The 12,992-nt window shown below is 47.1% G+C and overlaps 1 protein-coding gene across 1 annotated transcript in view; it reads right to left on the bottom strand.

The window, feature by feature from the left end:
* LOC110526935 (neural-cadherin) overlaps nt 1-12,992 on the bottom strand; it is a 186,056-nt gene that overhangs the window by 9,448 nt on the left and 163,616 nt on the right. The window contains exons 25-31 of the mRNA XM_036980609.1: nt 11,921-12,048; nt 11,173-11,296; nt 8,865-9,045; nt 7,869-8,035; nt 3,278-3,542; nt 2,513-2,693; nt 1,319-1,563 (exon numbers count right to left, since the gene is read on the bottom strand). Coding sequence (XP_036836504.1) covers nt 1,319-1,563; nt 2,513-2,693; nt 3,278-3,542; nt 7,869-8,035; nt 8,865-9,045; nt 11,173-11,296; nt 11,921-12,048 — 1,291 coding nt within the window. The remainder of the gene's footprint in view (nt 1-1,318; nt 1,564-2,512; nt 2,694-3,277; nt 3,543-7,868; nt 8,036-8,864; nt 9,046-11,172; nt 11,297-11,920; nt 12,049-12,992) is intronic.

Raw genomic sequence — 12,992 nt, 5'->3', positions numbered from 1 at the left:
TGGACCCTTTAACTGAGCCTAACACCACCCTCCTACAAACGCCCACACACTGCAGTCAAAAGGCACAGCTTATTCCCAACAAAAAATATTTGAGCTTTTAGTCTATGACAGCAAAACTGAACATTGGGGAATTTTCACAGGTTAAATTTTTCCCTATCCAGTATAGTTCTGGCAAGCTTTACTGAGACCTGCTTTTCGGACAAGAGGAGTAGGCCTCTTGCTATTTCCTCACAGCTGTACATTAGCTAGCTGAGAAGGCGTGAGAGAAGGGAGAGGTTCCTTCAGCATCCAGCGGAGGAGAGAGGTGGGTGAGAGGAGGAATTGGAGTGGGTGAGGAGGTGGAGGCGTACAGCGTTCGCGTCATGCCATAAACCTATTAGCCGTTAAGAAAAGGAAGCCTCAGAATGAGATGCTTTTTGTTCGGCTTAATGTCAAGAGACCCAGAGCCCTTTACACTCCCAGTTATTGAACTGCTTGGATTGACTCCAAACAAACTGGATTGAATGCAGCTGGGAAGAAAACCTCTCTCTTGATACTTACGTTTCTGTGCGTGGAATGCTTGGCCAATTGAAATTCTATCCAAAACCCCAGTGCATTGATCTCACTTTCTTTGGGCTTCGGTAAACAGCACATTGTGCGCCTACAAATCAAGTAATGAACACTTAAAAAGCAACAGTGGCTGTGGATGATCAAGGTCATGTTGCCTTTAAAATTAAGCAAAGGTACGAGAGGGGAAATTATCATTTTGAGCTTAGCAATCGTTTTTTAGGTCTGTTTGGAGCGACGGCTGAAGCTGAATGTCCAATGAGGGTAGAGGGGAGGACAGCGGGAGACGGCCAGCACATTAACAACTGATCTAGTGCCTGACTACGACAAGGTGGACTACTGAGTACTGGTCAAAAGGTCAAAAGGGACTCATTTGCACTGCCTGTTATAACTAGAGTATAAGCTGGACCTTGCTACCATAGCACGGCCCATTACACTGCCCACACACTGTCACTGTTTGACTCAGGCAATTTCTACTAGACCTGTCAATGGATTTACAGCACAGTGCTCTACTTCAGCTGATAGAACGATAGGGGAGATGGTCGCGACAAGCGGTTGAACGGGATGGGGAGAAGAGCAAAAAAGAGAAGGTTTGTCCAGTGTTACCATGGAGATGACACAGACAGGCAGACAGAGAAACAGATGGACGGAGGGGTGGCAGGCGGACAGACAGACAGACAGACAGACAGACAGACAGACAGACAGACAGACAGACAGACAGGTGGGGCGGTCAGTCACCAGAGCCAGAGCAGGCAGTAGTTGGTATAGCTACCTAGCAGAGCCATGAAGCAGATGCAAATGGCGAACAGGGAGCTGAAGCTCAGGCCCACGTCGTCTCGGTAGATGGCCAGCGCCACCTCGCAGTGGCGCCCCCGGTAGCCCTCGGGGCAGTGGCACGTGAACTTGGAGGGCGACTGTGCCACACAGGTGCCCCGGTGGCACGGCCGACTGGCACACAGGGTGTAGACGCAGAACTTTCCAGTACCGTTCACCTTCACCATGTGGCCAGGGGGACATCTAAAAACAAAAGATGGAGGGAGGAGCAAGAGGAGACAAAGAGAGAGATAAAACAGAGGTTAGATCTCTCCTTTCTGATTTCCTGCTCCTATTTTGGTCCTCCACTGTGTTCTGAGGATTACACAGTGTGTTGGTCAAAATCAATGTATCTCAATGAAATAGTTACTCATGATTTCGACTCTTTTCCATGTTACCTGCATCTTGCTTCCCCTTCTGTGAAAACAAATGTTACGGTGTGGTTGCTCTGTGATTCAGATACGCCCAGACACAGAGACACACATCGGCGTACACACGTATGATGTGAAACCAGTTGGACTCCTGCAGAACTCACACAGAGCATTAAACCAGGCTGACTTCTGCAGAACTCACACAGAGCATTAAACCAGGGTGACTCCTGCAGAACTCACACAGAGCATTAAACCAGGCTGACTCCTGCAGAACTCACACAGAGCATTAAACCAGGCTGACTCCTGCAGAACTCACACAGAGCATTAAACCAGGCTGACTCCAGCAGAACTCACACAGAGCATTAAACCCGGCTGACGAGCAGCAGTGACGACGAGCAGCCTGCAGGCTGTTGAAAGACAACACATCCCTGTGTCTTTCGACAGCCTCTTAAAACCACCACCATTACCAGGATCAGAGAGAGGAGCTAGAACAGCGGGCCTGAGTCAAATAGCTGCCCACACACTGCCTGTCAACATTTGACTCAGGCATGTTTACAGCCAGCCCCGCAGGACTGAGGTGTATCAAAGGGCCAGTTTTTTTCCAGGCCCCCTGCACTGTGCCTCTGACTGATGGGGGATGAGGGGATGTTTGTCGAAGATTAAAGAGAGGATGAGCCACTGGCTTCGGAGGCTGTAGTCCTTGAAGAAGACCGAGAGGGCCTCGGTGTGTTTGCATAAGCTATAGAGAGAGAGATTTGATAATTGTGTTCGATTGTGCATACCTGCACTCATGGACTCTCCAGAGGTCAACGCAGGTGAAGGGGGGGCTACACTGGTTCCTCTTGCAGGAGTCGGAGGAGCAGCCTACGGAGAGCCCCTGGGAGCTGACCACAGAGACCCCGTCTCTGGACTGGCCATCCAGAGGTACGTATCGACCGTTCAGCCTCAGGTCCCGCATGCAACCTTAAGCGAGAGGAGAGGACAGAATGATAATCAAGCACACACACACACACACACACACACACACACACCACACACACACACCACTTACTTTCTTTGCCATGGTCTGACGCGCTTACACACTAGTCTTTCAGGGAAAAGGCTTTTAAAGTCCATTTAATAAACATGCACACTGTCTGTTTCTGCCTGAGGCAAAGTTGGCTGACCACCCTTGTATTTGCACATTCTACTGTCTCTCTCCCTGCATGTCACATGCCATATCCACAGCACTGCAGAGCACTGCACTGCACACTCTCATAGCCGCCTCACACTTTATCCATCTCATACCAACCTCCCCTAGGGCAGCCATCATCCCCTAACTCTAAAGATGCATTTGTGTGAATGATTTATTCACCAGTCATATGAATAATTTATAATCGGCAATACAATACTTTGTAATCTCACTAAAAAGCGGATTATGAATTGATAAAGCCCCTAATTATGGCTGCACTTTAGAATGCTCTGTTCTCCATCTGTCACTAACTGTCTGCCTCGCACGCCCAGCCTAGCCCTTTCCCATCATGCCCCATTCCCTGCAGTCTTCTCACCGAGGAAGCTCTTGTTGGAGCCTGAGGGGAAGGCGTTTCCCAGCATCACCACTGTTGGGTCGGTGATGATCTCTCGGCTCCGGCCTGGAGCCGCGCTGGCCTCCCGTCTGCCCCCGCCCCCATCCAGACGCAGGGTCAGCTCGTTGTCGTGTCGATCCAGGTAGACCTCGTGCCACTCACCATTGTCCAGGCGATAGGAGGGCAGTGTCAGGTTGTAGTCTCCGTCTCCCAGGTTATAGAAGACAGCCAGTAGGCCCTGGTAGATCTGGAGGAGAGGAGAGAGTTATAGAAGACAGCCAGTAGACCCTGGTAGATCTGGAGGAGAGGAGAGAGTTGTAGAAGACAGACAGTAGGTCCTGGTAGATCTGGGGGAGAGGAGAGAGTTATAGAAGACAGCCAGTAGGCTCTGGTAGATCTGGAGGAGGGGAGAGAGTTGTAGAAGACAGCAAGTAGGCTCTGGTAGATCTGGAAGAGAGGAGAGAGCTATAGAAGACAGCCAGTAGGCCCTGGTAGATCTGGAAGAGAGGAGAGAGTTATAGAAAACAGACAGTCGGTCCTGGTAGATCTGGAGGAGAGGAGAGAGTTATAGAAGACAGACAGTAGGCCCTGGTAGATCTGGAGGAGAGGAGAGAGCTATAGAAGACAGCCAGTAGGCCCTGGTAGATCTGGAGGAGAGGAGAGAGTTATAGAAAACAGACAGTAGGTCCTGGTAGATCTGCAGGAGAGGAGAGAGGGTTATAGCAGTAGGACAGTAGGTCCTAGTAGATCTGAAGGAGAAGGGGAGAGGAAAGGGTAGAGGGGTTATTGACTTCAGACTACTGCTGGCATAGAACTCTCACAAGAGAGTCAATACTTTTCATCATTGAAGATTCCAGAGACCCCTCTTAAGTCCACCCCAACAAACCCCTATACACAACAACCAAGAGAGTTAAGATGCAGTAAACAAAGCCAATAGCAGTTGGACAATCCACTCAATAAGCCAGCGTAGCTCTTCTGATACACAGGCAGAGGACATGAATGTGAGGGCAGACAAAAGACGGAGCTAGAGGGAAGAAAAATGGCAGGAGGATGAGGATTCTGTGACTCTGGGACCATGAGGAAACAGTATAATCACTGAGGGCTGGCTCTGATAAGACCCTGCCACACACTAACTGAATTAAACATAGCTCCCCCGTAATTGGAAACATCAGGGCCTGGGGAATTCAATACGCCTCCATTTATTCAGCAACTCTCTTTTTAACTTTTCGTCTAGAGGGTGGGTCATCTGGGCTCTATGACATACAATCACTTTCTGGGCTGCTCACATTTTCAAAGAACTTCCTTTCTCTAGCATTTACCAATAATTTACCACCGTGCGCGTCTCTCTCTCTCGCTCTCTCTCTGTGTGTCTCTCTCTCTTTCCATATCTCTACCAACCTCTCCCTCAGTCCTTTGGCCTATTCCTATCTTTGTTCTTATCTCCCTCGTTCTCTTCCTCTCGCTCTCTCAACTCTGTTTCACAACAACAACAAGCTCCATTGATCTCAGTCCCAATCTCACTGGTAAATCCTAGCTCAACAAAACAACATGACGAGACCAACTTTATCTTGTCTTCTGTTGAAGCTCACCTTTATTACCTCGGATCCACAGAGCCTGACAGTTTTCATTAGAAAGCAGGACATACCAATGAAATGAAACAGACATTTTTTTTTATGCAACAAGCTTCTCTCTTTCCTCAAATCTTGAAAAGAAAATGATTCCATTTCAGCCTAGCTCGAATGCTAATCACTTGACTTTCAGAGAGCAATATTCATTGAAGACAAAACGGTTTATTTGCAGCCAGGCACGCAAATCCAAAACGAGGCGAGTGTTAGTCTACGGGCCATTGATATGGTGAGAAGCAGCCTTCATTTCAATAAAAAAATATTTTTTCCTGCAAGGCTCCCACCGGGCATAATTTGCAAACACTCCATTTTACTCCACCGCTGATGCCGACGTAAACAGAGGTATGAGACGAGCAGGAAGAGAGGAGATGGGGGCAGAGTTTCTCACGTATACCTCAGCCTTTACCCCCCCCCCCCCCCCCAAGCTAAAAGGCTAAAACAGTGAACTGCTCACCTCCTGATACACCACCCCATCAGCTGGCTCAGATGCATGAGAATAAGCAGTGAGCTCCACTAAGATGGCTCCAAGGTTGTTTCCCTGATGAACCATTGCTTATTTCAAGGTTTCCTAATGAACTATTAATTATCTTTAGACCTCAGTGGGATGGCGCTTTTACCAGACTAAGCGAGTGCTGCCAAGCACCTCATGATCCCCCCCCAATTAAAGCTGAATGGGAATGTGCTCTGCTTCATGCTCTCTCTCTCTCTCTCTCTCTCTCTCTTTCTCTCTCTCTCTCTCTCTCTCTCTCTCGCTCTCTCGCTCTCTCTCTCTCGCTCTCTCTCTCTCGCTCTCTCTCTCTCGCTCTCTCTCTGGTGGGAACGGAGGTTCGGGGTGGCTGGCAATTCCCTCCACTGCACCCAGGGAGCGCTGCTCTGTCCCCAATCTGCATTAGGCTGTGAATGCTTATGTAAACTCTGTCTTATCACTGTGTACAGTATATTATCTCTGTGTACAGTATATTATCTCTGCGTCCTTCCAGATCGGCAGCCTCTTTATTACTTTCAAAAGCCTTCTATATAACCGCCAGCTGGCTGAATGAAGTAGCTCACTCCTTATACAGTACATCGATCCATGCTACCTACCCATTCACACACAGTGTGTAGGCAGAGAGAGAGAGAGAGAAAGCCATATAGCTGTCAGACAATCAGAAACATTTCTGATCTTGGACACACGTGGGATCCAGTGCATCTCTCATAATCTAAGGCATCGAGGCATAGAGAGAGAGGGCAGAGGACATGTGACCGGTACAATAAGAGTCCATATGCAGGCTACCAGACAAGGAGTATGAATTGAGAGGAGGGCTTTTGCTCAAGGCTTCTCCTCCTCTTTGTTTCATTGGTGTTAACAATGTTAAAATGACAATTATCACCTATTTTGTCTTGCTGTGCCATCACCAGGGCTAGAAGTGAAAGTTAATGCTAGCCTACCCACTGGGCAGTGGGTCCCCTTACATATCAGAGACGCCTCTCTCCCAAGAAACCCCCAGGAGCTCCCATCCCTCCATCAGGACGGAGGACGAGAAAAAGACAGAGGGAATGAAAAAAGGAAGTGGGGCTACCACTGTGAGGCTCCACCCACACGAGTCACACTGCGAGCTGCGCTAACGAAATCTCTAGCCTGCCACTCCAGAGGGAGCAGCACATCTCAGCGCTCTCCTCACGCCAGTCTGATAGCATACAGATAATTAAATCAGTGACGATTTAGAAAGGAGAACAGCGAGAGAGAAAAAAAGAAAGAAAAAAAGCTGCAATCGGAAATCTAAACACGTCACTGTGAGCCAGGTGCAAAAATAAAACGGAGCTATTTCCCCTAAGAACAAGGAGTCCTTGGAGTGTGAGGCGCATCTCAAGCTCCTTCTGAAAGCCTCCGCAGACTGAGCATACATTCAGCCAAGAGAAACGCATGAAAATGTAGGGCTGATTTAAAAGCTATAACGTTGCACTTCTGTTAGGGGTTCATAGCGGAGGAGGTTTGCCAAATTGGTGCATTTCACACTGGCTGCACACAGAAAACGCCTGACATTTATGTTCCTGTGATGAATCCACTCCCCACGTTGTGGCATTGTAGTGAAGGTATGTGGATGATGGAGAAGGTTTGGGGGGGATGAGAGAAAATGTTGTAGAAACAGCGGTACACGTAACGGATGACACTAATGTTATGGTTAACCGCAATCCACGCCGTTGGGATGACAAGAAACATTTTATGGGCACATGAAAGCATATTATGAGCTCCCATGGTCAGGAGAAACAGAGATTTAAAGACAAACGGGTGAGTCAAGAGAAGATATATAGAGAGAGAGAAATGGGTGAGTCAAGAGAAACAGAGATTTAAAGACAAACGGGTGAGTCAAGAGAAGATATATAGAGAGAGAGAAATGGGTGAGTCAAGAGAAGATATAAAGAGAGAGGGAAACGGGTGAGTCAAGAGAAGATATAAAGAGAGAGAGAAATGGGTGAGTCAAGAGAAGATATAAAGAGAGAGACAAACGGGTGAGTCAAGAGAAGATATAAAGAGAGAGGGAAACGGGTGAGTCAAGAGAAGATATAGAGAAAGAGACAAACGGGTGAGTCAAGAGAAGATATAAAGAGAGAGAGAAATGGGTGAGTCAAGAGAAGATATATAGAGAGAGACAAACGGGTGAGTCAATAGAAGATATAAAGAGAGAGAGAAATGGGTGAGTCAAGAGAAGATATAGAGAGAGAGACAAACGGGTGAGTCAAGAGAAGATATAAAGAGATACAGTATAAAGAGAGAGAGAGAGAGAGAGAGAGAGCGAGAGAGAGAGAGAAACAGCGAGAGAGAGAGAGAGAGCGAGAGAGAGAGAGAGAGAGAGAGAGAGCAAGAGAGAGAGAGAGAGAGAGAGAGAGAGAGAGAGCGAGAGCGAGAGAGAGAGAGAGACAGGGAGAGAGACAGAGAGAGAGAGAGACACACACAGAGAAAGTCTCACCTCTAAGCGCAGGTATTCAGTCTGTTCCTTGGACAGTAGGCTGAGGATGGCACTACCATGTTTGCGGGTCCGGACCAGAACCTGTGCCTGGGTCCGCCGGGCTGGCAGAGGAGATGCCAACTGGTAATGAACATGACTCCGCCCATCAAAGGAATACTCTGGAACTTCTGCCAACAAAACACAAGACAACGTGTTAGCTAGACATCCCACCATCAACACAGTACACAGGAGTCCGAACTGACATTCATCCAGAGTGAATTCAAGAGATACACATACTATACTGCGTCCCAGGCCATCCCACGCCTTAAACTTAGATCAAACACGTGCCCACGCATTTATTTCATCTTCCATTTGACCACCAGTGAATTAGTCCTCCAATTAGTCCTCCCACACCACACAGACACACGCATAGACACGCACAAGACAGTTTCCATCTACAAGCCATCAGACTGCTGAACACTTGAACTGGACTGATCGCCTGCTCTGATTCTCTGCACCTTAGCACAAACGCACTCACACACTCACACACACGTCACAACTGCCACACACACATCACAACTGCTACACACACATCACAACTGCTGCTACCAGATATATTATGATTGCAAAATACTGCACAATTTAAACATTTCTCCCCCAATCATCCCTTCTCCAAAGCATGTGTAAATATTGTAAACATTTTATTCTACTGAGCCATTTACTTTATGTTCCTATTTTCATCTTTTATTATTTCTTATTGATGTTGTTTATTGTCAAGAAGGAACCTGCAAGCAAGCATTTCAGTAGACCATGTGTATCCTGAACTAATGAAAGTTGAACACACACACACCTTCCCCATGATAGCTATCTGATTGCACTCATTAACACATTTGACCTCGTTGACATTCATTTCATCTAATCGAACAAATCCAATTCATCAATGCCCTCACGCATTGCCCTCCAAACAAGCACTCATCACATACATGTTGGTCTCGGTGCTGGCATTGCGGTACGTACCCTGCTCACACTGAGTCCCAGTGTACCCCGGTATGCACTGGCAGCTGAAGGAGCCCCACTCTCCATGGCAGCGACCCCGAGGGCCACAGGAGGGGATGCCCACGTTGACACAGCTCCCATCCGTAGTCAGGCACCCTGGGGAGCTGCCCACAGAGTCCGCTGGAGTGCCCAAGTCATAGAACTGTGTAGGGGGGGGGGGGGGGGGGGGGGGGGGGGGGGGGGGGGAGAGATGGAGAGAGGACAGAGATGGAGAGGGGGAGTAGGATATGTACACCAGAGGGAGAAATTGACATAGTAAAATAGAAATGGGAGAGAGCAGTAGACAGGTAAAAAAGGGAGGCACGGGGATAGATACAAGTGAGAGAAGGAGACGGATAGAGAGAGAGGGAAAGAGAGAACGAAAGAACAATTGCTAGTATTCCAAAAAACTGAGGGCAAAGGTCAGTGAAACTTGAGGTTCCCCCTCAGCACCTTCATGCATTCACCTTTCATGCAATTTCTTGGAATGCAAATGACTGGGTTTTCATAGGATCAAACCAATCTACAGGGACACAAAGGAGCTGGCGGAGGGCAATGCTGTGAAAGGACAGGAATACCTTGAAATCTTAAGTCCTGCTCACAATAGCATATCATAAAGGACATTAATATGTCCAATCTCCCCGTTTCTGAGTTAACACCGTTCAGCGCAGCTGGCTGCTCGGTAGCCGTTGAGCCAATGTGCAGCAAGGTACAAATTGGTTCTGACCTCACCATAGAGCTGGGCACTTTAAGTCTGATCCTTCTCAAGATGGAGCTCGATACTGATTTACAGAGAGTTACTACGCACACTCAAAGATCCAACATACATCTCGGTGTGGTTGTGAGTACGCGTGCAAGTTTGTGTTTGTTGATGTGTGTGAGATGCCAATCATGATCACATTTTTCACCAAACATAACTAGCAGACTTTCCCAGTCATGAGTACCCGTCTCTGCCTCACTCAGAAATATAGAAATGGGATAGAGAGAGTGGAACAGAGTTGGATAGATGATGAAGATTTGTTAATAATTTGTGAAATGTCTGGTCCTGTGTTCTTGGCGCTTGCAACGGCAGGATCTTGGGTTCGATTCCCATTGGGCCACCCATATGAAAAATGTACGCTTGCATGAATGTTAGTCACTTTAAGTGAACGCTAAATGGAAAATGTTACATGCAATGTTTTCACAAGTTACTTTATAAAGAAAAGAGTGTTTTCATCTACAAACTGCTTTTTCTTCATATTCACTTTACTGATCATTATTTTTTTTTTTAAATGAAAACCATTATTGCATGGTTGCAGACTCATAGTATAGTTAATCTGTCCCAGAGAGGAGGAGAGATACAAACAAATAGAGAGAGAGAAGCGATGAAAGAGAGTAACATAAATCAACTGTGACAGGGTGGAAAGATGTACAGTAGATTCAGAATAGAAAAACAATTGAAGTCGAAAAATCCGCCCTTCCCTTCTCTTGCCCAAACATTCACCCCGATGTCACAGGTTCAATGGCACAGACATCCTCCTCCTTTCCTCCTGTCTTCCCCCTCTCTCACATGTTCCACCCACGCCCCCAGTGTTTTCCACTCTACAATAAGAGATCTATGAATATTGTATCGAACCTCAGCCCTGCGTTTTGTAGTCCGCAGGGTGAGCAGGAGAGTGTTTTAGTGACAAATACCTTTAGTTCCCAGTGTCACACAGTGTCATGGAGTCACATGGGCAGAAGGACCTCTGTCCTCCCCGTGACGACTGTTGCCATAGTGGCATAGCTACCAGTTCAGACTGTGTCTAGTGGATGTGCGCTGAATGCGATCTCGGAGCATACCTTTTCTATAGAAGCGCTGTTGTGGCAATGTCCCTGAGGAAGGTGTGAAAGTGTTTGAAAGCATTTATGCGAGATGCTGTATCCAGTTTTATAACAACATGCTGCCTGCCTGCAGCATATGTAAGTGGTGTAAAGACCACACTTTTATAACTCTTTACAATGGAGATGTTTTTTATTTATTTGTTATTTTACCTTTATTTAACCAGGCAAGTCAGTTAAGAACAAATTCTTATTTTCAATGACGGCCTAGGAACAGTGGGTTAACTGCCTGTTCAGGGGCAGAACGACAGATTGTACCTTGTCAGCTCGGGGCTTTTGAACTTGCAACCTTCCGGTTACTAGTCCAACGCTCTAACCACTAGGCTACCTTGCCGCCCCAATGTTATGTGTTGTATAAGAACTAAATCGCTTCCCATGCCTTTTCATGGTGTGTGATGATTGGGAAGAAACACATTGTAGTGAGTGTTACCTTGCTGTCGACAATGAGGTTCCTGATGCAGCCAGTAAAGTGTTTGTGTTGTAACTGTGGGTAGACATAGGGCAGGTCCTCATTGACTCCACCCAGCTGTAACACCTGGGTCCCATTCAGGTGCCTGGGGAAGAAATGAACATCACTGTCAGTACATCTTTTCAGACACCTATCCATCCCTATGTTCTACTGCGGTACTTTTTCAACCCGTAATACATAGCCTTGTCCCCCACCAATCTGGTGTTCTGAGTTTGACTATGTAAAAGGTGTGTATTCTGTATAAAGGAGAAGAGAGAGAGAGACACCGAGACAGAGAGAGAGAGAGAGAGAGCGTGAGAGAGAAAGAGAGAGAGAGAGCGAGAGAGAGAGAGAGACAGAGAGAGAGATAGAGAGAGAGAGAGAGATGTGAGGAATAATAGAGGGTGAAGATAGGAGGATGGAGGGAGAAATAGAGGGAGAATGAGAGAAAGAAAGAAAGAAAGAAAGAAAGAGCGAGAGAGAAAGAAAGAAAAAGAGTGAGAAAAAGAAAGACAGAAAGATAAAGGGAGAGAGAAAGAGAGAAATAAAGAAGGAGTGTGGGAGCAACAAAGACAGATGCAAATAGAGAGAGAGAGAGAGAGAGAGAGAGAGAGAGAGAGAGAGAGAGACAGAGACAGAGAGAGAGACACAGAGAGAGAGAGAGAGAGAGAGAGAGAGAGAGAGACAGTGAGAGAGACAGAGAGAGAGACAGAGAGAGAGAGTAGGCTACCTGTCCAGGTTGGGCGTGACACCAGTGACCTCACAGGACGAGTGGTCCTCTGTGGTGAGCCAGCTGCCCACTCCTTCCATCTCCATGACGGTGGCCCCGGCACAGCGGTCCAGTGTGAAGCGTACCTCCTAAAAGAGCACATCAGGAATGTAAGGACATCAGGAATATCAGCACATCAGGAATATCAGCACGTACAGTGGCTTGTGAAAGTATTCACCCCCTTGAAATAAGAAATAACACAAAAAAAGAAAACCTGAGCGTGTATAACTATTCACCCCCCCCCCCCCCCCCCCCAAAAAAAAAGTCAATACTTTGTAGAGCCACCTTTTGCAGCAATTACGGTTGCAAGTCTCTTGGGGTATGTCTCTATAGGCTTGACACATCTAGCCACTGGGATTTTTTACCATTATTCAAGGCAAAACTGCTCCAGCTCCCTCAAGTTGTATGGGTTCCGCTGGTGTACAGCAGTCTTTAAGTCATTGACTAGGCCATTCCAAGACATTGAAATGTTTCCCCTTAAATCACTCGAGTGTTGCAGTATGCTTAGGGTCATTGTCCTGCTGGAAGGTGAATCTCTGTCCCAGTCTCAAATCTCTGGAAGACTGAAACAGGTTTTCCTCGAGAATTTCCCTATAATTTAGCGCCATCCTTCATTCCTTCAATTCTGACCAGTTTTCCAGTCCCTGCAGATGAAAAACATCCCCTCAGCATGATGCTGCCACCACGCTTCACTGTGGGGATGGTGTTCTCGGGGTGATGGGAGGTGTTGGGTTTGCACCAGACATAGCATTTCCCTTGATGCCCAAAAAGCTCAATTTTAGTCTCATCTGACCAGAATATAAGTTTGGGGAGTCTCCCAACATGTGAACACAAAACGTGTTTGCTTATTTTTTTCTTTAAGCAATGGTTTTTTTCTGGCCACTCTTCTTTAAAGCTCAGTTCTGTGGAGTGCATGGCTTAAAGTGGTCCTATGGAAAGCACTCTAATCTCCGCTGTGGAGCTTTGCAGCTCCTTCAGGGTTATCTTTGTTCTCTTTGTTGCCTCTCATAATAATGCCCTCCTTGCCTGGTCC

The sequence above is a fragment of the Oncorhynchus mykiss genome, chromosome 6 (assembly GCF_013265735.2).
Source record: "Oncorhynchus mykiss isolate Arlee chromosome 6, USDA_OmykA_1.1, whole genome shotgun sequence".
Lineage (NCBI taxonomy): Eukaryota > Metazoa > Chordata > Actinopteri > Salmoniformes > Salmonidae > Oncorhynchus > Oncorhynchus mykiss.
The sequence above is the reverse complement of the archived record's forward strand: the minus strand, read 5'-3'. Positions and strand labels throughout refer to the sequence as shown.